Source organism: Pogonomyrmex barbatus, unplaced genomic scaffold, assembly GCF_055798465.1.
Source record: "Pogonomyrmex barbatus isolate J1 unplaced genomic scaffold, ASM5579846v1 scaffold13, whole genome shotgun sequence".
Lineage (NCBI taxonomy): Eukaryota > Metazoa > Arthropoda > Insecta > Hymenoptera > Formicidae > Pogonomyrmex > Pogonomyrmex barbatus.
In genome coordinates this window covers 625860-652794 of record NW_028297109.1, presented here as the reverse complement: position 1 = coordinate 652794, position 26935 = coordinate 625860, and the positions used below count along the sequence as shown (strand labels likewise).

Sequence of the window (26935 nt, the reverse complement as noted above, 5' to 3'; positions counted from 1 at the left end):
AAACCCGTCTGGAAATATGTTGATGCTGAGCATCTTGCTGATAGTGAAATTTATTTCCAGGAAGATCTCTCCAGGTTACGCGACCACATCATGTTCCCTGTCGAGTCCCCCCGCTCTCCTCAACACTTTCACACGGACTGCAGCCGGACAACGCGTCCCTTTGGCGGGCATCTCCCTCTCGGGTTTTCTCGATGAGCAAACCCTTGATAAAATAGCTACCTCTGCCGGTGAAAAATTGTGGGGTGGCTTTCTGAAGTTTGGGACTGTCAGTGCGGGATTTATTGGTATCTGGATGTTGATAAGGCTCATTAAATTGATTGCAGACACTGCGATACACGGTTATGCACTGCATTCAGTGTATAGATGGAGTTTGCACCTACTAGAAGCAATCTTCTCCTCTATTACAAACCTCTTGCTGCACTTGGGGAAACGCAGCCATCGTCTCCTCAAACAGTTGAAGAAGGAACCTCAAACGAAACTTAAAACCTCAACCTACAGCACACATGTCCTTCCATGAAACTCAGCCATTATATCTAACCGCAGCAATCGAAATGGAACTTCCTAGGGGAATAAACCAGCGCGGAGCCATCTCCAATAAGAAGATTCCGTCGAGCGCAACGCATGCGCAACTTGCAAGGAAATTCATTAAAGTGAGTGCAGCAATCAAATAGACGCAAACGTGTTACCTATAGTATGTGCAAAGTTTCTGCCAGAACAGCTAATGAAAGTGACTTTATAGGAAAGAGCCTCAACGAACAATCAGTGTTCATATAATCTTGCGTCTATAGTTTCCATAAATTATTACTATAAGTGACTCAAATCTCTCCCTGCATTAAGCTCTCAGAAGTAAATAACGTGTTCTTCCCGTTATTTACTTTCTTAAGGAGGGGGGTAACGTCCGCAGAAAATTAAAACTTGCGGACGTTCATCCAAAATGATGTAGGTGCAGTCGAACCTTAGGTTAACGCATGCGTAACTTTAAATATTAAGATATAAGATTCTAAATATTGAAATTTTAAATATTAAAATATATAATTTTAAATATTAAGATTTGAATATTAGGATATAACTTTCATCATTCTATAGTCTTACCATTTTATATATATATATATATATGTGTTCCTCTTTTTTTTATATATATAATTCTTATTATTATTAAGATAATCAATGGTAAAGCGAGAATTCATTTTCCTTCGTCTCGCGATAAGACATAATTTTATCTTATTACCATTATTATTGTCTTCTTTTGGATGTATAATTTGGAAATATAATTCTATAACTTAATTTTCTTTTCTCGAATCGTCTCCTCTTCGGTTCTCGATGTTACAATTGTAGAAGAGACGAGAGAGCGTTCGATGTTCTTTAGTTTACACAAAAGGGGAGGCTTATCGCACTCAAATATTTCTAACGTAAACTTTCAAACGAAGGGTCAACTCGGAGAATCTTTCGTTGCGCAGCAAAATTTAACCGACGACGAAAATGAAATTAAATGAATTCTCGTTTTGAATAATAAGATTTACCTTTAAGCATTAATGATATCTTCGAAAATATTAGGTTTAGTTTTATCTTTCTCCTTTCTCTTTCTTTTACTTTTCCTATTCTCTCACAAATAATTGTAGTACAAAATAAATGCTCAGTCGAGGAGAGCTTTGTTTGCCCCTCCCCTTTGCGCCTGGCCCTACCCTAGACGGCTTGGGCGCGGACGGAGCAGTGGTGAATGAACCTCCGAAGAAGACAGTCGTTACCAAATCGTCAGAGAGTCCAGTCACTATCTTAAATCGCTGAATCTTATAATTACAAAGGAAAAGTAAAGGAAAGGAAAACGAAATCACTAGAATTCTAATACATTTAATAACTTGCCTCTAACAATTTAAGGTAATCATCGTTTCTAATACTATTTGGAATATTATTTGATTTTCTTATATTATACTATTCGATTTATTTATATTATATTACTGATTTTCTTTTATTATATTATTTGATTTTCTTATATTATACTATTCGATTTACTTATATTATATTACTGATTTTCTTATATTACATTGTTTGATTTTCTTATATTATGTTATTCGATCTACTTGTATTATATTACTGATTTTCTTATATTACATTAGTTGATTTTCTTATATTATATTATTCGATTTACTTATATTATATTACTGATTTTCTTATATTATATTATTTGATTTTCTTATATTATACTATTCGATTTACTTATATTATATTACTGATTTTCTTATATTACATTATTTGATTTTCTTATATTCTTATATTTTCTTATATTATATTATTCGATTTATTTATATTATATTACTGATTTTCTTATATTATATTATGTGATTTGCTTATATATATATTATTGATTTTCACTTCGTTTTAATATCATTATTTATATGAATTTCAAAGATAACTTAGAATTTAATTATCATATTCACATCTTATCTCATTATTATTACATATTTCATATTTTTTATATGGATTAAGTTGTATTTTATTACTATCATTATATTATTATTATTATTATTTTCTTTATTATTATTATTTTAATGTAACTATTTATTCATGTTATATTTTACAATAACCCAAGAAATCATTCCTTTCTGTCATATTAAATAACTTTGGATCGTAATTTCATAACTAATTACACCAACAATCATAACTTTACAATACAATACCATATCCCGATTATTATATTAATAAAACATATTTCCCCGCGATTTCCGCTCGGTCGCGGGCTCTAATCCAAAAATATAGGTTGTAATCGTATCCAGCGCCGCCATTGAACATAAATACACTAGATGTCCTTTCCCAAATTCCATTAACCGTTCTACTCCATCTCGGGATGTAACAAGAGCATCGTTCCTACAGTTTGCGATTGGTCAGATTTTGATACGCGCAATTAGCGATACGCGCAATACATTCCATGGGGTACACTTACAGATTCGTGCTGCTATGTATACATGTATGTATGTAATATGTATGATGTGCGATATATATATATATATATATATATATATATATATACATATATATATATACATAATATGTATATCATACATCATCATCATCATCATCATCATCATCATCATCATCATCATCATCATCATCAACATACATACATACATACATACATACATACATACATACATACATACATACATACATACATACATACATACATACATACATACATACATACATACATACATACATACATACATACATACATACATACATACATACATACATACATACATACATACATACATATATCATACATACATACATACATACATACATACATACATACATACATACATACATACATACATACATACATACATACATACATACATACATACATACATACATACGTACATACATATATCATACATATATATACTTCGTACAGATACACAAGCAAACACAAAATGTACACATTGTGAATACATATGATTAGAGATCACGGTTAGTATGCTTAAATTCGTGTAATATTCGATAGTAGAATATGATTCGACATTCAATCAGTCTACAAATATGTGAAACATCATTAAATATTTGACATGAGATATTCGGCTCATTGTTCATTCTGTTCGATTATGTAATGCCATTAGGCAACGATACTTGGACGCGGGTAAGACTCGCGTGCAACTAAAGTATAACTTAATATACGAGATTTGATACATAGCTGCGCTATAATTGAACATGTTCTGCTCGAAAGGTAACACAAAAAAATCGATATAATTTTTTTCTTTTTTTTTTTTTGAAAAAAGTAATTGAAAATTTTCTTGTTATCCAGTATGTGCGTACTTTACGGTAGGATATATGTTACCAACGTTATATTTTAATCCAAATGTTGATCCTAATTCTAACCTGTCTATTCTTACGATAATGTATAACAATCTGTCAGTCGCATTTCTTGCAGACGAAAAAAGCATTACTCGATGTGAAAAGCAAATCGACTATTCGCGACAACGTTTCAGAGGAGAATCAATTTTTGACGATTGCAGCTGCTTTACCAATTCTGCCAGGTGCACCAATACCTCCAAAATTGTCAAAGCGTTGTTATAATTCTTTTAGGTAATTGTCTCATAACTTTACAAAGTAGCAAAGCTTGATCATTTTATCCAATTGACAAATTGACTGATAGTAATTGCCTTGCTATTAGTTGTACCGGAACCACCCACTTTGAAACTGAATATGCAGAAACTGAAGGATGCGATGTGGTTATGTTACAATGGACAGGAGAAACGAGAACAATTGTGGCATCAAGAACTCCTGCCGAACGAGAAAAGAACCCTGACAGAATATGTCTTGATAGACGAGGTCTGACAATGTTCCCTAATATAATTGGAGAATCGAAATTGCGATTAATGTCCCTTCAGCATAATCTGCTAACAAAAATTGAGAGCTCTAACTTTTCTCAATTGACAAAACTTGTATTTCTTGATTTGTATGACAATCAAATAGAAAAAGTGAACGCTCTTGATCTTTTAGAGAATCTAAGAGTGCTTTTAATAGGGAAGAATAGAATAAGAAAAATTGAAGGTTTGAAACAACTTTTTAAATTGGAAGTTTTAGATTTGCATGGCAATCAAATTCAGCAAATTACGGGTTTGGAAAATTTGTCATCGTTAAAAGTATTGAACTTAGCAGGGAACAATATCAAAATTGTAGGTTGCAATGATTTTCGAGGCTTAACCTCGTTAAAAGAGTTAAATTTACGTCGTAATAAAATAAAAAAATTACTAGGATTCGAACAAACACCACAATTGCAGAAATTATATTTGAGCAACAATGATATATATAAGTAAGTATTTCTACAATGAGAGTTTTATTTGTAGCAAAAATCTTTATTTAATTCAACTGTATATATGTATGTACTTGTATATGGCTATATGCACATCTATACGTACATTTATATCTACAAGCTTGATTTTATATCAGTCTTAAATACTTGCATATATAAATTTGTGAATATGTGAATGTTATATGAAAGTGAATCAAAATGATTTAAAATAAATGTATAGAGATTTCTTTGCATTCTTAAATCCAAAAAAATATATTTAAACATATAATTTCTGATGATTCATTTTACAAGGAAATCATTTAGTATGATATCATACTGTATAAAATATATAAGCTTACATGCGCAATAGGCCAAAGTTCTTTTGACATTTCAGAATCGAAGACATGAGTAGCCTTGCAAAAGCCTTGCAAATTAAAGAAATAACGATAGATGGCAATCCAGTGACTTTAAATACCGATTATATTTCTTTTTTCGTTTCGTATCTGCCGAATTTGCAACTTTTATCAACAATGCAAATTAGCGAACAAATTCGAAGAACGGCCATGGCTTGGAGATTCTCTAAGGAACAATCAAATTCGGCGTTCCTTGATCTTAGTGCGCAAGTTTGTATGAGCGTACGTAGAGAAGAAGTGATATCAAATGCTAAGACAAATTGGGAACTTCTCAGATCTAGAACTAGAGACTCGCTTCCAGGCAATTCCAGCAAAGTGGCGAGTGATAATACAGACCGCGATATTAATATATCATTACGTACACATAGTTCAAATAAATTTAATGCTGTAAATTGCTCAAAGATAAGTTTAGACAAGACTAAAGTAAAAGGTTTTGGTAGTTTAACATCGATAAATGAAAATATGGAAACCCGTAAAATACATATAAAAAAGAGAAGTAGTTCTAATGAGAATTTATTCAAGTTGGAAGATACGTCTAAGTCATATCCTTTGGAATTTAAACTTCCACCTATACTAGGTTCAATAGTAAATAGTTTAACAAATAATAAATTCGAGAATACATTGTCCAAGAATAATAAAGAAAACGATCGCAAAATGATGGTACTTAATCAACATGTCGAGAGTGTATCGGACAGTGAGACAGACAGTTCCCAAAGTCACGGAAGTTTGAAAAGTGACTTGAGGTGTCATTTGTTTATTCCTAATGATTACAGCTCGTCTACAGATTATGATAAATCTGCTATGCATAGGGATGTATCTTTGATTGCAGCAGAAAATTTTGACATTGGAGATAACGAAAACCATGCATGCGACAAGATAGCACTTGCTACAACTCAAACTTGTTTAAAGCATTATGATACAAAAATAAACGAAAATATAGGCTTAAATAATAGACAGTTTCAAAACGTAAAAGTAATTCATGGTCAAGATGGACAGAGCGATTGTCAATCAAGATCGGTTGCAAGTTCATCTGGGTATTACTCTTTAAATTCAAAAACTAATAGTCTAGACAGTTGTAAATCATTGTTAAATGATCCTAGTACTTCATCGGTTCCTAAGGACGTCCGCAAGTCTCACGAATGTGATAAGGATAAAGGTAGAATTAAAAGTGCTCAAACGAAAAAGGTAATATATAAAAGCAATAGAGCTGCAACAGCTAGAGCAAAATTTAGAGCTCTTGCTTCACCAAGTCCACCTCCTCAACAAATGCCATCGAAAGAGAGAGAACAGGGTAGGCTAAGATTTTAAATTAAATTTTTTCAAACAATTTCTCTCGCGCAAGTTCATTTAAAACGAAGTATAAATTGAGACAATCTTCTAGGCGGAGATTATTTAATAGAAATTGTTGGTCGATGCCTGAATGTATATGGACAAGGTGCTTTACGGTTTATAGATAGAACTTGGGATGTGTCAAAGGCTCATGATGTCAACATTGTAAAATTTAATTATGTACAATTTAATGATGTAGCAAAAGTCTTAAGCAAATTAAAGAATAGATTTCCTCATGCAGAACATTTCGTATTTAAAGAAACTAATATTAATCTACTTGGTCAACTGAATGCTTTGGCTGAGATACAAGGATTGACCAGTATACAGATAGATACAGGAAATCCTATTGTGTCCAAGAAATGGAAAATGTATGCTATATTTCGATTAGCTCATTGGGGACTTTCAATTATCAATGGCAAAGAGGTAATATACATAACAATATAAAATTAATAAATTGTTTAATAAAACGAAATGTGATCCGTTTATAACGTGTCTGTGTGTACGCACCATGAGCACGCGCATAGAAATTGACTACTTTTACTTTTTATTTGGTTCTCTTTTGTCTTTCCTACAGAATTTGTAAAAACATTTAATTTTTTTGCATTTCACATGTTCTTTATAATAAAAAGTTTAATATTTTTTTAGATTACAGCTGAAGATGTGGAACTTGCAAATCAAGAATATACCGGTCTTATAGATATAGTAATGCATTCACTGCCAGATTCTTTATTACAACCTTTATTACAAAGACTTCATTTAGAAAAAGTGCAAAGACAAAGTGGGGATCAAATTACTGCCAAACAATTTCTGTTCAATTGTGATCCGGTATTTCGAAGTGTAGTTGCTAAGGAGGCGTTACAATGGAGAAAAGGAAATATAATGCAGGTAATAAAAGTAAAAAACATATTTTTTAAAACTATATAATTTATGCCAAATTGTACATTGAATGTAAAATATACATAATAATACATAACGTAAACTACACAAAGTTGGAGTGTCTCTATGTTTTGCTTGTAGGAAGATCTTATCTGGAGACATAAAGGGAAAGTACATTTGCTAAATTTAATCAATCTCACTATAAGTGCTATACATAAATTACAGATTCTAGAGAAACAATGGCCATGCGTTCTGTACGAAATCGTTTACAATACTCTATCCGATTTTTCTAAGATGGATATGTACATGAAACATTGCAGCAAAATGCTCGAAAGCAATAAATGATATTATATCCGTGCCTTAAAAAGTATATATAAATATATATATCACGATATTATGTAGTTTATGATTTTTAATTTGATAAAATATTAGAATCATAACATTTGTTGCATTAGTTTTGGAGCATTAATGTGAAATGTACGTTTGTAACAAGAGTGACTTTATACTGTTATTGCTATAAATATATTGAATACGTTTGCTAGAATCGTAATGTTTATATAAAACAATGAATTGTATATAAGTATTGTTAATATTTCTTTTCTCGAATATATAGCCAATAAAAAAGAGAGTTCTTTATTATGTAATATACAAAAAAGAAAAGTGTATTTTATTAACATATAATTTCTTTTAAGAATAATTTACATAATATTTATAAAATTGACCATTCGATTTATATGTATTATTGATAAGATTATTCGTTTACAATTAATCGTTTGAATATCAAACTTGAGCAGTAGCAATTCATTTTTTTAACAAAAAATTTTGCGTTGTTGCTTGCTATATGTTGCTATATCTTGCAGTATGTTATGCAGTATGATATGTATTGTGAGTATAATACCGTTGGCAATTCTCAAATTGCCAGGAAAAAAGATAATATTATTTCGTTTGTATTCAAACGATTAAAAGAATAGAATAAATAGGACATTATTTCGTACCAATGATAGATTCCACGCTAAAGGAAATTGGCGCTTTTTTTTCTAGACGAGGTTTATTCGTAGTGGGACAGTTCTGTAAATCTCCCGTAGAAATAAAATTGTTAAAGTCCCCATTCGCTTTGTACGATTGCGTTACGTCATTGAACCATGGAATTGTTGGATACACAGAATGAAAAGATTGTACCTTTAATTTGGGTTCAGCTTTTTGTCTTGGATCGCATCCCAAAGAAGACAAAGTGCTCAATAACCGTGGATGTGCTGATACTGAAATGTGCAATCTTTCATAGTAAACGTTTGCTATCAACAAATATTAAATAAGTATAACATACGATCGATTTAATCATATATATCGATAATTGATACGAAGACAATTTACAACGAATGCTGTATGGCAAAAAGGTTTCTCTTATGTAGGGAACGTTTTACGAAGGAAGAATGAAGAGCTCGAATATACATGGATTAAATTTATTCATAAACAGTCACCTAAGAAGGATATAAAGTTCACATAAGAAAATTCAATCAACATGTCACAATTTATAATGTTCTGAAAGATAGCCGATTACATTTGGGATATGACTAACGAACACCAGTGCGTATATTATAACATCGCGAATATCGATACATCCTAATATCTTTTTTTTTTTCTTTTTACGATCAAACCAAAAAAAGATCTGCGCTACAGAATTTCAAGTACTTACATGCCCTAGGTAAAGCGTGTACAGCATTTAATCCGTAGAAATCTTGCGTCACGCTGATACTCGTCTGCGTGAAATGTAAATGATGCCTTTGAAAATTTTTGGTTCTTCTATCGCAGATAGACTCATCATACTTTGCTTTGATACAATAAGGACTTACGGTGTCCGTTGATACTTGATTTATTGAAGATAAAAGATTGTCGCTTTGCGCTTGTTGTTGTCTACGTAGAGCAACCTGCGCTGCCATTACTCGCTGTCTTTCGACGACTAGAAGACAACAGGCACATCGGCAATCTTTCCACGCACAGGATCTTTTGTGACCTTTCAAGCCAGATATCACCCCGTGATTTCGACATCTCGCGCATTTTGGACTTCTTAAACGTTGCTCCACATTTGTATTCGAACGATTTGAAGTACCTCCGCCAGTTTTCATTCCGATCTTCATGTCTTGAGAAAGGGAGAGAGAGAGCGAGAGAATGACATGTGCAGATTATATTCACGTCAATGGAGTTTCGAGATAAAATCTCAAGTTGCGTGGTTACTAATTACAAGAAATATTACTTTTAGATTTTTTCCCAATTATTTAACATGCTTATCCCACAAAGTATTTAATCGCATTTCATGATGAAAACGCGATAATATAGCACGCTAACAAGTTGCGCAACTCGTTTCAATTAAAAAATTCATTGTCTTTTCGGCTAAGTTGTATATTTATAGTATTCTAGATGTAGAGTGCTCTCATATCTCGTCGCGCGAATTACCAATACCGTTTCGCACAGGATACCAATCGTTCTCTGTCTCGTATCAATTCTCAAATCAACTTCGTAAACTTTGTGTCCTATCACACTTTGTGTCAGATGCACGTTTTTCGTACGTACAGTAGAAAAATTACTTCTCGTTATACATATTTCTTTTCCATCATCTCAATAAAACTTGCTAGAAAGATTGCCTTTTCGATATACGACTTGTCTAATATTGAGTTTGTACTCTTGCTGTACGTTTGTTGAACTCTTCTCCGATACTTGGACTGAGTTATCCCGTGACTCGCTCGAATAGAGATACGTACTTGTGTGAATATTTCTTGTTGGGAGGTGTCGTCTCATCTCCTCCTACTGATTTAAAATGTATTTTTAGAAAGCCGACCGTATTCCCATTGGCTTGAAAGCTCAGGAAACTCCGCCGCTTTCCTCGACTGCGAACCAATGGATCACTATGTTTTTCTTCGCGTTCTTGTTGCCAGTAGCTCTACGAAAGAAGAATCATTCGTTAACGAGATGGTTTTGATTATATTTTGCAAGATGGAAACATATCGATGCCTTGTCAGACCCGAAAGTTGACGTATATACACATATGCACGCACATGGGATAAAGTTTAAGTATTTCGCATCTATCATGTGATGAATCAATGAAGTTCACATCAAATTAGTTTTAAATTAACAGTCCATTGATATCGATTGTTATTATTCACTTAATGATCACTTGGAGAAAGTTGGAATCTTGTATAAATCTTATATTGAATATCCTGACGTATCTCACTTTCGATGCGATGGAATGTAAATTTAAAATTTTGAAAGCGCCATTTTTTTTTATGATTCTAGATATACATTTGATTTCTACATTTTTTCATGCTATCTAATTCTTGAATAATAAACGCATAAGAAATATTTTTCAAATATGTCATTAAAGAAAAAGGGAAATACCTTTAATATACAAATAGCAATAGCAATATACGAAAGCTGATGAAGGTAATTCCTTCCTTTTTGTCCTTTCAAAAATAACATTGAGTATACAGGATGTTAACCAGGTGGTTATTGAGGAAGAGAATCTCCGTGGGTGGAAGCTCACACACGGTGTCACTCATACATTGAGAAAACATACTCGAAACTAATATTAACTGGTGTGTTGGCAACATCCGAGAGGATCGTAACGAGCTCTTAAAGCAAGATCACAGAAAGAATGCCATATGGTTGCAGCTGCTGGCGCACAACGTTGTTAGTAGAGAAAGAAAGAGAGAGAGTGTCCATTGTCTATTTTTGCGGTGCATAATACCATCTCGTAAGCAACGAAAAAAATTGCGCTATTATATTGACCAAGAATGCATTAGTGGGCTGTTAATTATTGCTGATGATATTAAATAACGGTACACTCAAATTGCTATACGGTTTCTATCAAAGAAATTCACATTAGAGAGAGAATATTAAATTTATTTTTTAAATTTCAAATATGAAAAAAAATATTCCATTATACATCCATAAAATTCTTAAACCGAGCATGCGTGAAAATTTTTGAAAAGAAATGTAAAGTGAGTTTTTTAATTCATCGATTGATTAATCGCATATTACGTAATGTTGTAACTTTTATAGAGCAAAGTTGCATTTGCATATAATAATTCAATCAATAAATTAAAAAAACTCGTATCTCTTGAAAGTGTGCGCATGTGTGCGCCACTTTTTTCTTATATATTTTTTTTTTCTTATATATTTTTCTTCCCTTTTCGATCAACCAACTGATATGTATAATCGTACGATAGTCTTGATTGCGCAACGTTCTTTCTTGGCAATATTTTATTTGGAATTGAGCGAAAAGCCTCATGTGTAACGTACGTTATTTTCCATGGAATTTTTTTCTCTTGTCCTAAAATTGTGCGGTTAGACAAGTTTAAATTTACATATGCACGCACGCGCGCGCGCGCGCACACACATGACACGCATACATAGCAGATAGTATAGCGAGAGTAGGTATGCGTGACACGTACCGAGGAATTCATCTTAATGAGCGTGGAACGAAGGGATGTCATTTTGGACGCTTCTTTTTCTTTCTTCCCCTCCTTTCAGTGGACAGTTCTGTCTAAGGGTGTTGTCAAGACGGCAAATATGTTGACAGGTCATTCAACATCTTTCTCGCCTTAGTCGCATGATAAAGTCACGAGTAAATTGAGGAATGACCGAGACGAGAACTTATGAATATTCCATAAGAAATACATTATAAAGTATTACAAGTATTAAATACATTATAAAGTTCGAATTGAAACAGCTTCTCTTTGTCTTTTTCTTATCGTCGGTAAAAAAGTTGGAAAAATTTGATGCGACAATCATATATGTTAAACGAAACAGCAATACAGCGATAATAATATCAATTTTATGAATAACAAACAAACTAGCTAACGCAATGACAATTTTCAAAGAGAGACTTTTAACGTGTGTTGAAAGATGCCATTTTTCATTTGTTTTGTTGTTTATGTAAATAAAAATTTTGCCTTGTACAACGTGGATTTTAAGTCACAAAAGAAAAAATAGGGCAACAGCTTTGGTTAAATATCGAATTGTATCAAACTTGATAAATTGATGAATTGATCAATTGGTTCAATCGGAAAAAAAATCAAGAATTCCGTATCGCGATGTTATATTGCACCATCAATTTCGCGTGGTATCTCTTGAAAAATTTATCGGATTTACTGGGATTCTATTTCTTTATGTTAATTTCTTGAAAAAAAGTGAGCATTCTTAATACATAAATCAAGCCAAATTATAATGACGATAATAATTAACGATATCAGAGATAATCCTGCTTTTATCCGACAGAAGAGCTGCGCGTGTGATACTAAAATGAGAGAATTACTAGAGAGAAGAGAGAAGAGTGAAAAGTGAGAGAGTCACGCTGGTCATATGCGCCCGTCTTTCTTTTAAAGCTTTTATTTCATCATATAAAATTTTATCTTTCTTTCATGGAATAGCACGTAGTATAATTTGGAAAAAGTGTAGTGAATAAGTATAAGCGCGCTGACAAGTGTGTCTCTCAAGATTGTATACTCAGCGAAAGTCGCAAAAAAATTACGCTTCATATGATCGACGAGATATCATAATAATGAAATTGATGTAATGCAAGCAGTACTAATTTCTAATATGTTAGACGACCAAGTAAATATAAATGCGTGAAAAGGTAAGTGGATGAAATACGAAATTTTAGCACAGCGTGCTTTGGAACAGCGTTATTTTTTGCATATCTCTACATGTAATTTGCTTTATTATTTAAAGAAAAATGAATAATTGATGAAAAGGAGAATGAAAACTTTTGTGGAATTTTTGTGGAATCTCAAAATATATGGAAAAATAAATGAAATCGAATTCTATGTTTACTAAAAAGAATACTCATCTATCTTTTTAGTCAGTGCGAGATATATACACAAAATTATAATTACCTACGTGAGCGCAACGAGTCAATGCTGTGAGTTTTCCTTGTTCTTCCATTTAATGAGAGTTTAATGAATTCCTGAGCAAAAGTTAAATCATAAAAGTTATGCATTTTAATAAAAGATGTACAACATGTATGACATATAAATTAATTTACATAAATCGATGTAAATTAAGCTTGCTAATTCTGTACTAGAATGAAAGATGACAATTTACTATCAACGGTTTTAAATGAATTTATCAAGCATGAACCTTATCCGAGAAGCCGTCGTTGCAAAAGGAATTCTTGCTAAGAAAGAAAAATGGTAACACATAGAGAGATGTGCCAATAAGAATGTGTATTATTTTCTAAAAAATGAGCTCTTATGTATCTAGAAGGCTTCATTTTTTTTATTATTGAAATATTCTCTTTGATTCATTCAATCATTATCAAAGAATGAAGGCGTAATCTTTTTAGAGAAAGCGATAAAAATAAATGAGACGGGAAAGAATATTAATTATATGTCTCAATTATACGCGAAACGTTGAAATTACATAAAAGATAATTGTATTTTGTATCTATGCTACAAAATCAGATCTGTGTTGTTTCTAAGCAAAAAGTATGTTATATTCCTATCACATAGAGGGATTTCGCTATATTCTAATTAGTAATCTGTCGAATTATATATGTCGACGATTCGTGGATATTGTTACTCATCGCCGTTCAATCATTATGTCTATAGTCATTATGCGTATAATAATCGTATTTTATATGCGATAGATAACAATAACTAGTATCTCCATATATAATTGGCAACTAGCGAGTTAGCTACGAGAAATTCTATGAATAAATTTGACATATTGCATGAGAGTGACACGGCCGGTCGCTCCGAAAATCTGAAACTCGATTAATACGCGTCCCATCTGTAGGTGAAGAGTCTATAAGTAGATATTGCGCGGGCAGACGTCAGTCATATTCGTATATTATTTATACTGACCTCATGGACACGAGACATCTTTTCGTTGCTAACGAGGTAACCGTGATGCATGTATAATATATCTAATATATTTTCATCAATCACACAAGTTCGTCTAGATCAGTATCGTTGAATGATGAAATGTAAAATATTTGTAATCCTTTTCTTCATTTGTCCCTCCCTCTTCTCTTTCATATTAATTTAATAGGTTCTTAACTTAAGGAATTGTATATTTTATATATCATTTCATATCTGCATATACTAAATATTCTCTCTCTCTCTCCCTCTCTCTCTCTCTCTCTCTCTCCCTCTCTCCTTCTCCCCACTCCTCTCCTTCTCTTGTTTGTTTCATATTTTTTTTTACTGTAATCAAAAATTATTTTTAAAACGTTAGTTCTTAAAATAAAAGTATAAAAATAAAAAATCGATAAGAGAAAATTGAAAATCACACAAAATATATAATAATAGAAATATAATCTTTCACTTGTTCATTAACTTATCGATATATGCTCAAATTTTTTTGCGATCTTTTAACATTAATCTATGCGAGATCTCTGAATGGCAGGCTTTGTAAGAGGAACGTCGCAGCTGCGTGTCTTTCGCTTCGTATTTTGCGCGCATTCCGATGAAATAAAACGAAATAGGCAAGGATAGCGGCCCGAGTCGAGAAGAAATATTTCGAAACGAGAAGATGTTAAATGAGTGAACTGTCCGACTGTCACTCCGCCTAGTACCTAGTTTCTCAGTGCTTGACGAAAATGTGAATTAAAACGATCTCGTGAATATATCATTTCCATCAAAAATACACATGTAACATTTCTTCAAGATGCGAATTTTTAGTATATTTGATTTTTTTATATATCTTTTGCATACAGCATATACATCTCTAATTAATCAATTAGATAGTCTGTAATATCACATTTGACCATTTCGGAAACATTCATCAATCCATTTACCTTTCACAATTTTTACAAATGTTTGCTCATGTGCCTCTTCTTGTGTTAATACTTAGTTAGTCTTATTTTTTACAAAGATATGTGTAACAGAATTATTAATACTGTCTTTAATTATACTTGATATAAAATGGAATTTAAATTTAACACAACATGACTAATTCTCAAAGAATCCAATATTCCTAAATAAGGAATAAGGTGATGCATTGAACAATTCCTTGTCCAGTTCTTTTTCGTCTTCAAGTTAACTGATTATTTATAAACTAGATGATTTACAAAATGATATTAATGCGATGATACACATATGTATATTTATTAATAAATTTGATTCAAATTACCTCACAAATAATCGGTTGAGCAATTTTGTCGAATAAACACTTTAAACTCTCTTCATTTGCATCAACGATAAAATTATCGCAATATTCATCATAGTTTTCTGCAACTCGGAGTCTAGTTTTGTGGTTACATAATAATTCCCATGGTAAAAAAATCATCTAACGAGGCTCAGCCGTGATAATACGTTGAAATCAATCCAGAGTTGGTTGATAATACGTTTAAATCAATCCAGAGTTACAACATCGTATTTCTTACTGTTTACTACTTTTTTTCACCATCTGAAATAATAATTTATACGTAATTTGTTCTATTGATCCGAAAAGTATTAAATGTATTCAAGGCTGAACTGTGTGATGGCCGATAGGAAATAGATATCTTTTATATGGATACACGCGCGCGCGTGCGTGCATGCGTGTCCTACCGTTTTATTATTGCCTATCATCATACAGGAAGGTGTGTTCATTGAATTTTGAACAATTTTTGCGCAATGTTAGTGTAATATTTTTTCAATTTGCTTCTTCGGTAATTCATCATTACTCATTTATTACACAAATTTTTTGTCCATCCAATAATGGTATTAGTCGGTACTATTCGCTTATGTACGTATTATGTTCAATCGATTACTTTGACTCGCTGTTCTTTGTAATTTAAAAGTTGATCGACATCATATATAGTAACATTTCGTTTGGTTAACTTTTGGATCATTCCTCCATTCTGTAAGGATTAAATTGTTATAAACTATAAGTAAATAATAATAGCCGCTTTCATAATCTCACGTCAGTTTATCGCTCAGTATTCACATACTTTGACCAAAGATAAGAATTCAAAAGTAATACATGGATTGTACCATGGCTTATCCATTCTCATAATCGTAACTGTAGGAAATCTTAAACTTTATCCAATTGGATAATTATTACTGCCTATTATCTCAGTCGCTCGTATCGTTAAAATTATAGAATATTCTGGATGAATCCACACATTTGGCTGATTTCTCTAAAACATGGCAACATAATTATTATATAAATTGTGTGTGTGTGTGTGTGCGCGCGCGTGTGTGTGTGTGTGTGTGTGTGTGTGTGTGTGTGTGTGTGTGTGCGCGCGCGCGCGCGCGCGCGCGTGTACATATATATATAAGGATATAATAGAGATTAACATAAAATCTATGTATAAAGATAACATATTAAACAATATTGAAAAAAATATATACATGTATGTCATATATCTAAAATAGTATGTAATAATTATTTATTTGGGACCCATGATATTTTCAGGACATTCCTTAATCCAATATGGTGTAAATTTTGTTTGGAGATAACATAGCATTTCATCTCCCATTCCAATGCTTATGGACAGAAAGAAATTGTAATGAATTTTCTTCTTCGTTGCTTGCTGGAATTACAAATTGCTGGAATTACAAATTATCTTTTAAACTTTTAATCATTCCTATATATTTACCTTCTGCATAATAACCGCCAAGTATAATCATGTCTATATCTTGTACTAAATTGTCGGAATATTGTAACAATAAACATTTTAATTATTACTTCTAGATATTGACTATACTATCATTCCATATTGCACAATATTACATAGGCTATTCGATAAACTTTCTTTCGAAAACTAGAAAAGCATGCATATGCATTACAAATTTTCAATGTTCTCCCCCCCCCCTCTCTCTCTCTCTCTCTCTCTCTCTCTCTCTCTCTCTCTCTCTCTCTCTCTCTCTCTCTCTCTCTCTCTCGTGTGTGTGTGTGTGTGTGTGTGTGTGTGTGTGTGTGTGTGGTACATTAAATCTTTTTTAAAGACTCAAAATAACATAAAGTATAATATAAAATATAAATAATAAAAGTATAAATGATAAAAGTATAAATAATATAAAGTAATATTAAACAAGTTTTACCTCCGCTTTAATCTTATAACAACCGCTAGCATCTCGGATTAGGTTTATATTTCATATCGTATTTCTTTATGACAAGCTCTTCCTCATTATTACGCAGATGTATATTGAATGTCTCTATCAACTCCTCCCTTATAAGAAAAATCATAATAATTAATATTAATTCGTTTTTAAAAAATAATTCCATGTAAAAGAAAAACAATTCTGTCGAATTCTACATCATTCAGTTTACAATAAAATTATTAACTGTAACATTATCGACTCTCGTAATAACATATCTGTTTGAAATTAAGATAGATCGATACACAATTACAGAATTTTCCTCTTCGGTTAATATATCATTGAGAGTTTTAATCTATCTCCATAAGTCCATATCAACAAGCAAGATATCATTGCAGAATCACATTGAACGCGATGAAACACGGATCATATCCCCTATGTGTAAAATATTTAAATATTCCCTCTTTCATGAAATTGCGATCTTTCGCCGTCGTTTGGTTTGTACGTCCCAAGGAGAACAGAAAAATCAAAATGTCAATTTGACGTCATATTGATCAAATTTATATCAATTTTTGATCTTAATAAAAATCTCAATCTCAAATGATTTAAAAGTGACTTTATATTAACTTCTTTTTTATATAACTTCTCTTTTACATAACTTATATAACTTCTTTTTTGATTTTTGAAAATATGGTATATATTTCTCGATTGTATATATACTTATTATTATAAAAATGTATGAAATCAGTATCATGAAAATGACATAAGAATAGTCAGAAAAATGTGTGGTCATGCTTTAATCATTTAGATAACAATCTTTAAAAATTGATCTGACAAGGGAATCTTACAAATTTTAATTTAGATGGAATTTCGTATACATATATGTAGATCATGTAAATAGAATTTGGAAAATATTATTTGGGGTCAAAATAAATGGAGTGAGAAATCATTTCTTATATGTAAAGCAATTTTCAGCTTTTTTCGTTATATTTAAAAAATTTTGCAAAATATAAAAAATGTTTTATATAAAAGTTTTATAATAAAAATTTACTTTTATTTATTTATATTAATATTTTTTAAAATAATTATTTTTAACATTTTTTAAAATTATATCTTATAAATTATTCAAATGTTTATAATAAAATATCAAATATTTATAATAAAATTCTCTCCATTTATTTATGTCAATAATAGTTTTTAAAAATTATTTAATTTTATAAAACTTTTATATAAATTGCATGAAACTTATATAAAACATTTGTGTTTTAATTTAATTTTGTTAATTAGTTATAATAAGCAAATTATATCTATTTGTTTATTTTTTTCATTATTAGTCTTTTTATCATTAGATATTTGTAATACAATAATGATTTTTACTATTAATAATATTAATAATTTACCCACACGGAACAAAAACCTCCAATGGACCATTAGTGTCGGTCCACAATAAGTATTTAATCTTTAAGTCGTAAGAAATTGACCAATCATAGTCGATTATTCTTTTCATATTCGATTATAATTGGTCAATTTCTTACAACTTAAATCATCTATTGTGAACCGACACTTAGAGGACCACTATGGAGGTTTATAACCTCCATTGGACGTCTACGAAACTTCCATTAAACTCCATATAGACGTCTCATAGAGGTTGTGTGGATCAATCATGGATGTTTTATACGATTTTAAGAAAGATTAATAAACATTGGAGGCTTTATGAAAAAGTTATTAACAAAACAGTTATTAACAGTTATTAAAATATTAAATATATCAATTATTTTTTTATATTACATCATAATTAAAATACTAAATAAAATTTAATTGTTATAAAATAATCAGAAAAAGTTAATAAAATAAATTTTATAATGCTGAACAAAAATATTTTTACAAAGGCACGAAAGCGCACATATATGCAGCGTGCAATAGAACTAATGAAATCTTTTTTATCTTGCAATGTCAGTAATATCGCATTTTTTGGGAGCCATCGTTCACCCACCTTTTGGTATACCAACTCGAACTCACTTAACCTAGTGATCGGTCAAAATCTGCTACTGAACGATATTATAAACCAAAATTGATTTTGATATAAAAATATGACAGATCTCCGATTAGTGAATGTTATCACATTGTCATATGCTTTAAATAGTTTTAATTTCAATATCCTGATTGATGTACAAGAATTGCGATATGCAATTCTTGTAGATAATTTAATTATATATAAAGTTGTGAAGATTACATGTTATATGAATTTTTATTGTCACGTTTTATGTGAGAAATGTTTATAAATTTATATATTTTATTTGCTCGTTTATATATTTGTTGATCGTATTAAATATATCAGATATTTGTTTTGTTCGAAATATTGTTTTTTATGTTTGATATAATCATTTATACACAATTAAATAAGACATATGCAATAGCTACAATTAAAAATATATATTTATAAATAAATTTTTAATATATTTATAAGTATATATTCTTAATTTTTATCATAAAATAATCATTTACAAAGAGTCTAAAACCTCTAATTAAGTTCTATATATGATCCATGAAAATTTCATTAAAACATCCGTACAATATAATTCATCCATACAACCTCTATGAGACGTTTACATGGAGATCTACATGAACATCTAATGGAGGTCTAATAGAGCTTTACGGAAGTAACATGGATTTCCATTAGAGGTCCATCTAATTTCTACTATGAAAATAGATGTCACATGGAGGTTATGTAAATCTAATAGACGTCATGTTCCGTGTGAGTATAATTTAAAATGTATTTTATTTTTTCGAAGTGCATAATTGCCAAAAGTTTGTTCAACTTTATTCTCAACTTTATTCAACTTTATTTTCATTTCTATAACAAAATTGTAATTTTGTGTAAATTTTTAATACTCGCGTCACACCTATTTATTTTAGCTGCACAGTTTATAATTACTAAAATAAATAAATATTTAATACTCACTAAGAACTGTCTAAAAAATCTGTATAAAGATTTCTGCAAATTTGAAATAATACACCCTGTTCTTTTTGGCTAAACTTTTTGGCTATACTAGTTCACAGTTTATCTTTTTTTCTCACTAGAAGAAGAAAAATAAACTCTGAATTAGTGCAGCCAGTTCAGCTAAAAAGAACAGACTCATTATAATGTAAGGGTGCCGTCCCATGGAACGTATTGCGCGTATCGCGGATCGCGCGTATCGAAAATCTGACCAATCACTGACGTTCCGCTATTTTTATATGCAACCGCTCCGCCGAATTCATTATTCTAGCATAACTGAGCGTAACTAAAGTCTAAAAATAAAGAAATGACTGCACAGATGTTAAATTCGTTTCTACGGCGAACTTTCCGCTGTTTTCGATACGCGAGAGTTTCGTTCTTTGGTTCCATGAAGCAAAATGAGCGTAAACAAATCGACGGTTTACTAATTACAAAACTGTTTAAATGAAGGGAAATAACGAAAATCGTTTGTAATTGGCTATCCGCCTGATTTGTTCCCCATACAGTGTAATTGTGTAAACTGCATCAACCAATCAAATCGTCTAATAAGAGACGGATTTGTGTAGAGTAACTGAGATAATTTGGTTGGATGACGAGTTAATGTTTACGCAAGTTACGCTGTATAGGGAACTAACCTAAGCATTGGAGTGAGCATTCCAGTATAATATAGAGTTCACTAGCATCACCTGTTTTTTCATCTTCTTGCACGTGATCGAAATTTACCAAACGGATAGCTATATGAATAAGGCCTTGGGTGCATTCGTTTACGCAGTGTTTTGTGCATCCAGTGCTTTCTCATCTGTTTGTCACGTGATCAAAATTTACCGAACGGATAGCTGCACGTGAATAATTGCATGGATCGTATTTTCCAAATTGAGCTGATTGCTTGAATGGTAAGTAAAGAGACAATTTTACATAAACTTATATTCGAATAATTAAAATGTAATAAATTTTTTTTGTAAAAAATATTTTTTTCTTATAAAAAATATTTAATCTATGAATTTTATTTAAAGGTTAGATATTAATTTTTTATGAATTATATCTTATTATTATTTTTTTATTATTTTTATTTTTTCTTATTTTTTAAATTTTATCTTATTATTCTTATTTTAATTATATCTTATTATTCTTATTTTACAATATTTGAATCAATTATTTGTTTCTGATCTTTTTGGTTTCCTATTCTAATAAAATTCATTTTAATGTTTACGCAGTAGGTGTTCATTTTAATGTTCGTTTATGAATACGCACTCTGCAAGCAGAGGGTGCATTCGTTTATGCAGTCACTACCACAGATATCGTTCATTTACTTCGTCTGCGAAAGTGACTCCAGCGCAATTTGTCGTTCGTTTACCAGGGATGTATCTCATCTGTGCAGCTATCTCGGAAATCCTGCTTTGGATGCTTTGCTTGCAGTATTGCGTAAACGAATATCAAAATGAATTTTATTAGAATAAGAAGCGAAAAGGATCAAAAATAAATAATTAATCCAAATAAAATAAAAATAATAAGATATAATTAAAATAAAAATAAGATAAAATAAAAAAAATAAAAAAAAAATAAGAATAAAATAAGAATAAAATAAGAATAAAATAAGAAAAAATAAGAAAAAAATAAGAATAATAAAATATAATTCATAAAAAATTAATATCTAACTTTTAAATAAAATTCATAGATAAAATATTTTTTATAATATCCATTATTTATATCAATTAAATTTAATATCAATAAAATATTATCTTTTATACAATAAAAAAGTTTTATTACATTTTTTCAATTATTCATATATAAATTTATGTATAAAATTGTCTCTACTTATTCAAACAATCGGTTCAATTTTTATATGATCCGTACAGTTATCCGTTATTCACGCAGTTATCTGTTCGATAAATTTCGATCATGTGATAAACAGATGAGAAAGCAATGGCATAAAACTGCGTAAACGAATGCACTCATTTAAAGTAGGACTTCCGAGATAGCTACGCAGATGAGATACATTCCTGCGTAAATGAATAACGAACTGCGCTGCAGCAGTGATGCCAGTAGGCCTATTCTCTAACTTCTTAATAACGTTACATTATCGGAATAACGTATCTTAATAACGTTACGTTATCGTTACATTGTCATTGCGCAGGTATAATATATAAAAAAAAAGCTGCGTAATGCCATACCTAGCTAAGTGTCGGTCCACAATAAGTATTTAATCTTTAATCTTTAAGTCGTAAGAAATTGACCAATCGATTGTTCTTTTCATATTCGATTATAATTGGTCAATTTCTTATTTCTTAAAGCTTAAATCACCTATTGTGGACTGACATTAATGAAACTGTCATTAAGAAGTTAAGCCTAAGTCTCGGTCCACAATAGGTGATTTAAGCTTTAAGAAGTAAGAAATTGACCAATTATAATCGAATATGAAAAGAATAATCGACTATGATTGGTCAATTTCTTATGACTTAAAGATTAAATACTTATTGTGGACCGACACTAAGACACAATGAAAAGGTACAGGAAACAGGAATAGAGAATAGCAACAGACAACAGATTTCAACCAATCAGAAGCTGTGAAAGAATATCGGAGATATTTCTAATTGGTGAAAATCTGTTGCCTGTGCTATTCCTTGTTCCTGTTTACTGTACCTTTTCATTGTGTCTCAGGCTTAACTTCTTAACGACAGTTTCATTAGCTAGGTATATTGTTAGTATCGGTCCACAATAAGTGATTTAAGCTTTAAGAAGTAAGAAATTGATCAATTATAATCGAATATGAAAAGAATAATCGACTATGATTGGTCAATTTCTTACGGCTTAAAGATTAAATACTTATTGTGGACCGACACTTATGCAGATTTAACGACACTATAACGAAAAATAATATTCTGTAATTTAACGTAACGATAAATGTCGTTAAAAGTATCGATAAAGTACCGAATCTTATCGTTAAGATATCAAGGGATATCAATAAAGTATTATAATAATATTATAACGACAACATAACTAGACATATCAATCAATAGCAACGTTCCGAAGCGGCTTCGAATAGTAGTACGGAAGTGTGTCAGTATAGTATAATTTTATAATTTAAATATATGAATATCATAAACTTATTCTAAATATATCAAATATTAAGAAGAACACGCAAAAAATAATATTACAATAAAATATTTTAATTTTAATTAAATTTAATTTTAATTAAAAGCAATGTATTATCAATGTTATAATATCTAAGAATATTAAAATAAATAAATAGTATATAATAAATAGATATAGGTTATATTTTACTTATGAATTATATGCAATGTAAATCAGATGTTTTTCATAAAAAATTTTAGATAAAAAGTTAAGATTTTTTCTTATTTTTAAGATAATCAAAGATATTTATTAGATTCGGAAAAATAAACGGAGACCGACTGGATTTGAACCGATCCGAAATTTGGAGCTTCTGCTCCCGAATTCGTTCACTTTTTTGAACGATCGACAACGACATTGGAGTATTTTAACTCCCCGAATTGGTTCATTTTTGAACAACATACAAACGACATACACAAAATCGACTGAATTCTCCCTGTCAGGTAACATAGGCTGAGCCTCTCTGAGATAACATGGGCTGAATCATACTTCTGAGATGAAAGATATTTATTAGATTCGGAAAAATAAACGAAGACCGACTGGATTGAACTCGGGATCCCTCGTTTACTAATCTGACACTTAGTCTGCACGACCACGACGGCTCCTCTCTGTTTATATTCCGAATTTCTTTTATGACCGCTTACGTTTAATTCTTACAGTAAAATGACTAAAGGATACTTGGCATGAAATATACTACTTTAAACAAATTTTTAAAATTATGTAAAAAAAAGAAATTTAAACAAATAATTTAAATAATTATATTTAATAACATAAATTACATTAAATATAATTATTAATTATTATTATTATTAATTATTATTAATAATAATAAATAATAATTATTAACAATTTATTATTATTATTATTATTATTATTATTATATTATTATTATTTATTCTATTTAATAATTTAAAAAAATTATGTATTATGTATTAATTTTTTATATAATTTTGTATTTAACTATTGTATATAACACTAACAAGGGAGCCCCAGATTTTCGATGCCTAGGAATTTTCTAATGAACCATCTATCAAAAATGTTTTTATTTAATCGAGCAATCGGCGATGTGTCCGATTGGACCTCACCCGACTTTATTTATCTTTTCTACTATTTCCCACTTTACCACTTTACTAAGTAAGTTTATAACTTTATCATCGATAATTATTTCATCGATATTTATTTTTACATTCCTAAACTCATCGGAAAAGGATGTTAGAAAAAAGATTTCATTGATTGGATATTACAACAAAAAAGTTATATAAAAGCTAGTATACTCGTTATGATAACGATATCGAAATCATATTTTGTATCGATATTGTTTCGTTAGCTTGTGTTACAGAATAACTTTGTCGTTATAGTAGTTTATCGTCAGTGCAAGCGACATTACAGAATAGCTTTGTCGTTATATAGCTTATCGTCAGTGCAAGCGACGATTGTCGTTACGTAACGATAACGACATTGTCGTTACGAAGTTAGATAATAGGCATACAGAGCTGGGATTCTGTACTTGCTTACCGACAACTGTCGGTGTCGTTAACTAACGACAGCCAATGACAACTGTGCCTTTTTCCAAGATCGTCCTTATCATTGGCTGTCGTTAGTTAACGAGAAATACAAATGGATGAACAATATTCTGTACATCATCTCTACCGATACAATGTCTTTGCAAGCGACAGCCGTCACTATGGCTTTATCGATAATGTACAGACTAGGAAGAAAGATGATGAATAATGTTTCTGAAATAGCATTAAAATTCTAAAAAAAATTGGCGGGAAATTTTTGGGGGGGAATGTTGCATGTAAATTGTTAAGATTAGATGAAAATTTATAAACCTTTATATTATTATTAAAAAAATATGAAAACACAAGGAAGGCATGTATATACTAATTTATATAAAGTTTGTGTGTGTGTGTGTGTGTGTGTGTGTGTGTGTGTGTGTGTGTGTTTGTGTGTACATATATGTAATTGATTCTTATGTATATAATTTTTATTATGTTATTAATAAAAAAGTATGCACTAATAAATATATTAGGTGTACAAAAAAATTCTGAGCTTTAGATTTCATACAATCGAAATAACAATTTAAATGTTATATATCTTTCCGCCCTTTTGCGATTTTAAAGCGTTGACATTTGGCCTTCTAAAATGCCATACGGTTTGGCGTTTGATGCACATAACCTCAAAAATCAGTAATGTTCACTGATGGCAATAACAAAAGAGCATATTCGATTTTCCATCCATTTCGCGTTTCATCTGAAGAAAAATGCTGCTCAAGCTACTGCAATGATTTGTGCTGCATATGGAGAGAACGCTGTAAGTCATACTACATATAAAAAAATGGTATCAAAAATTTCGCCAGAGATTTCAGTCTTGAAGATGAACCGCGTGCTGGACGCCCTCAAAAGATTGAAACGGATGAATTGCAAGCACTGCTGGATATAAACTCTGCGCAAACTGAAAAGGAGCTTGCAGAACAGCTTGGCGTTACGCAGCAAATCATTTCCATACGTTTACATACGATGGGAAAGATTCAGAAGGAAGGCAGATGGGTTCCGCATGAATTGTGCGAAGACAACAAAAATCGTCGGCGTGACACTGCACTCACTTTGCTTTCAAAGTTCCAAAAAAAAGATTTTCTGCACAAAATCATTACAGGCGATGAAAAGTGGATTCTTTATGATAACCCTAAACGTAGAAAATCATGGATTGACCCTGGTCAACCTTCGACATCGATACTAAAGCCCAATATCCACGCCAAGAAGATTTTGCTCTGTATCTGGTGGGATTGAAAAAGTGTGTTGTATTACGAGTTGTTACAACCGGGTGAAACAATCATGGCAGACCGCTACCAACAACAATTGATCAATTTGAACGATGCATTAGAAGAAAAGAGGCCATTTACTGGTCAAAGATGTCGTAAAGTGATCTTGCTTCATGACAATGCTCGACCACATGTTGCGAAAGCGACTCAGGACCATATCTTTGCATTAGGCTGGGAACTTTTCCCGCACGCGGCGTATAGCCCAGACAAGGCGCCTTCCGATTACTACCTATTCCGGTCGCTGCAGCATCATTTGGCTGATACACAATTCGTGGATTTGAAGAGATACGAAAATGCATTGATGACTTTATCGCTTCGAAGCCGGTGAGCTTCTATCGTCAAGGAATTCGCAAGCTAAGAAAGATGGCAAAAGGTCGTTGATGCAAACGGGGAATATTTCGTTGATTAATATTTTTGTGTTTGTTTTTGAATAAAGATTGAATTTTACAAAAAAAAAGCTCAGAACTTTTTTGTACACCACCTAATATAATGAGTATTAGCATAAGAACAGTATATATTATATACATTATATATTGTGACCGTCGCCCTTGAGAACGG

The 26935-nt window shown here is 31.1% G+C and overlaps 2 protein-coding genes across 17 annotated transcripts; one reads left to right on the top strand and one right to left on the bottom strand.

The window, feature by feature from the left end:
* Positions 1-3335: 3335 nt before the first annotated feature.
* LOC105424088 (uncharacterized) lies at positions 3336-8067 on the top strand. Of its 5 annotated transcripts, none has more exons than XM_011634132.2 (7): positions 3336-3468; positions 3926-4080; positions 4169-4810; positions 5184-6493; positions 6584-6954; positions 7177-7416; positions 7549-8067. In XM_011634132.2, exons 3-7 carry the CDS (start codon positions 4230-4232, stop codon positions 7750-7752), a joined length of 2706 nt encoding a protein of 901 aa, XP_011632434.2. In that variant the 5' UTR covers positions 3336-3468; positions 3926-4080; positions 4169-4229; the 3' UTR covers positions 7753-8067. The 5 variants fall into 5 exon arrangements, with proteins under 5 accessions (XP_011632434.2, XP_011632431.2, XP_088928744.1 ...); XM_011634129.2 differs by lacking the exon at positions 3336-3468 and adding an exon at positions 3475-3634; XM_089072618.1 differs by lacking the exon at positions 3336-3468 and adding an exon at positions 3475-3634 and having other exon boundaries at positions 4166-4810.
* Positions 7387-20547, bottom strand: LOC105424090 (doublesex- and mab-3-related transcription factor 1). 12 transcript variants are annotated; one of them, XM_089072624.1, is made up of 12 exons: positions 16988-17152; positions 16740-16921; positions 16337-16525; positions 15954-16246; positions 15535-15810; positions 14265-14606; positions 13296-13366; positions 10798-11030; positions 10164-10342; positions 9101-9544; positions 8403-8666; positions 7387-7559 (listed from the first exon to the last, which is right to left on the bottom strand). In XM_089072624.1, the coding sequence occupies exons 9-12, from the start codon at positions 10198-10200 to the stop codon at positions 7387-7389; spliced, it is 918 nt and encodes a 305-aa protein (XP_088928750.1). In that variant the 5' UTR covers positions 10201-10342; positions 10798-11030; positions 13296-13366; positions 14265-14606; positions 15535-15810; positions 15954-16246; positions 16337-16525; positions 16740-16921; positions 16988-17152. The 12 variants fall into 12 exon arrangements, with proteins under 12 accessions (XP_088928750.1, XP_088928757.1, XP_088928747.1 ...); XM_089072631.1 differs by lacking the exon at positions 10798-11030 and having other exon boundaries at positions 9101-9164; positions 9258-9544; XM_089072621.1 differs by lacking the exons at positions 10798-11030; positions 16740-16921; positions 16988-17152 and adding exons at positions 17433-17560; positions 20392-20547.
* Between the last annotated feature and the right edge of the window lie 6388 nt (positions 20548-26935).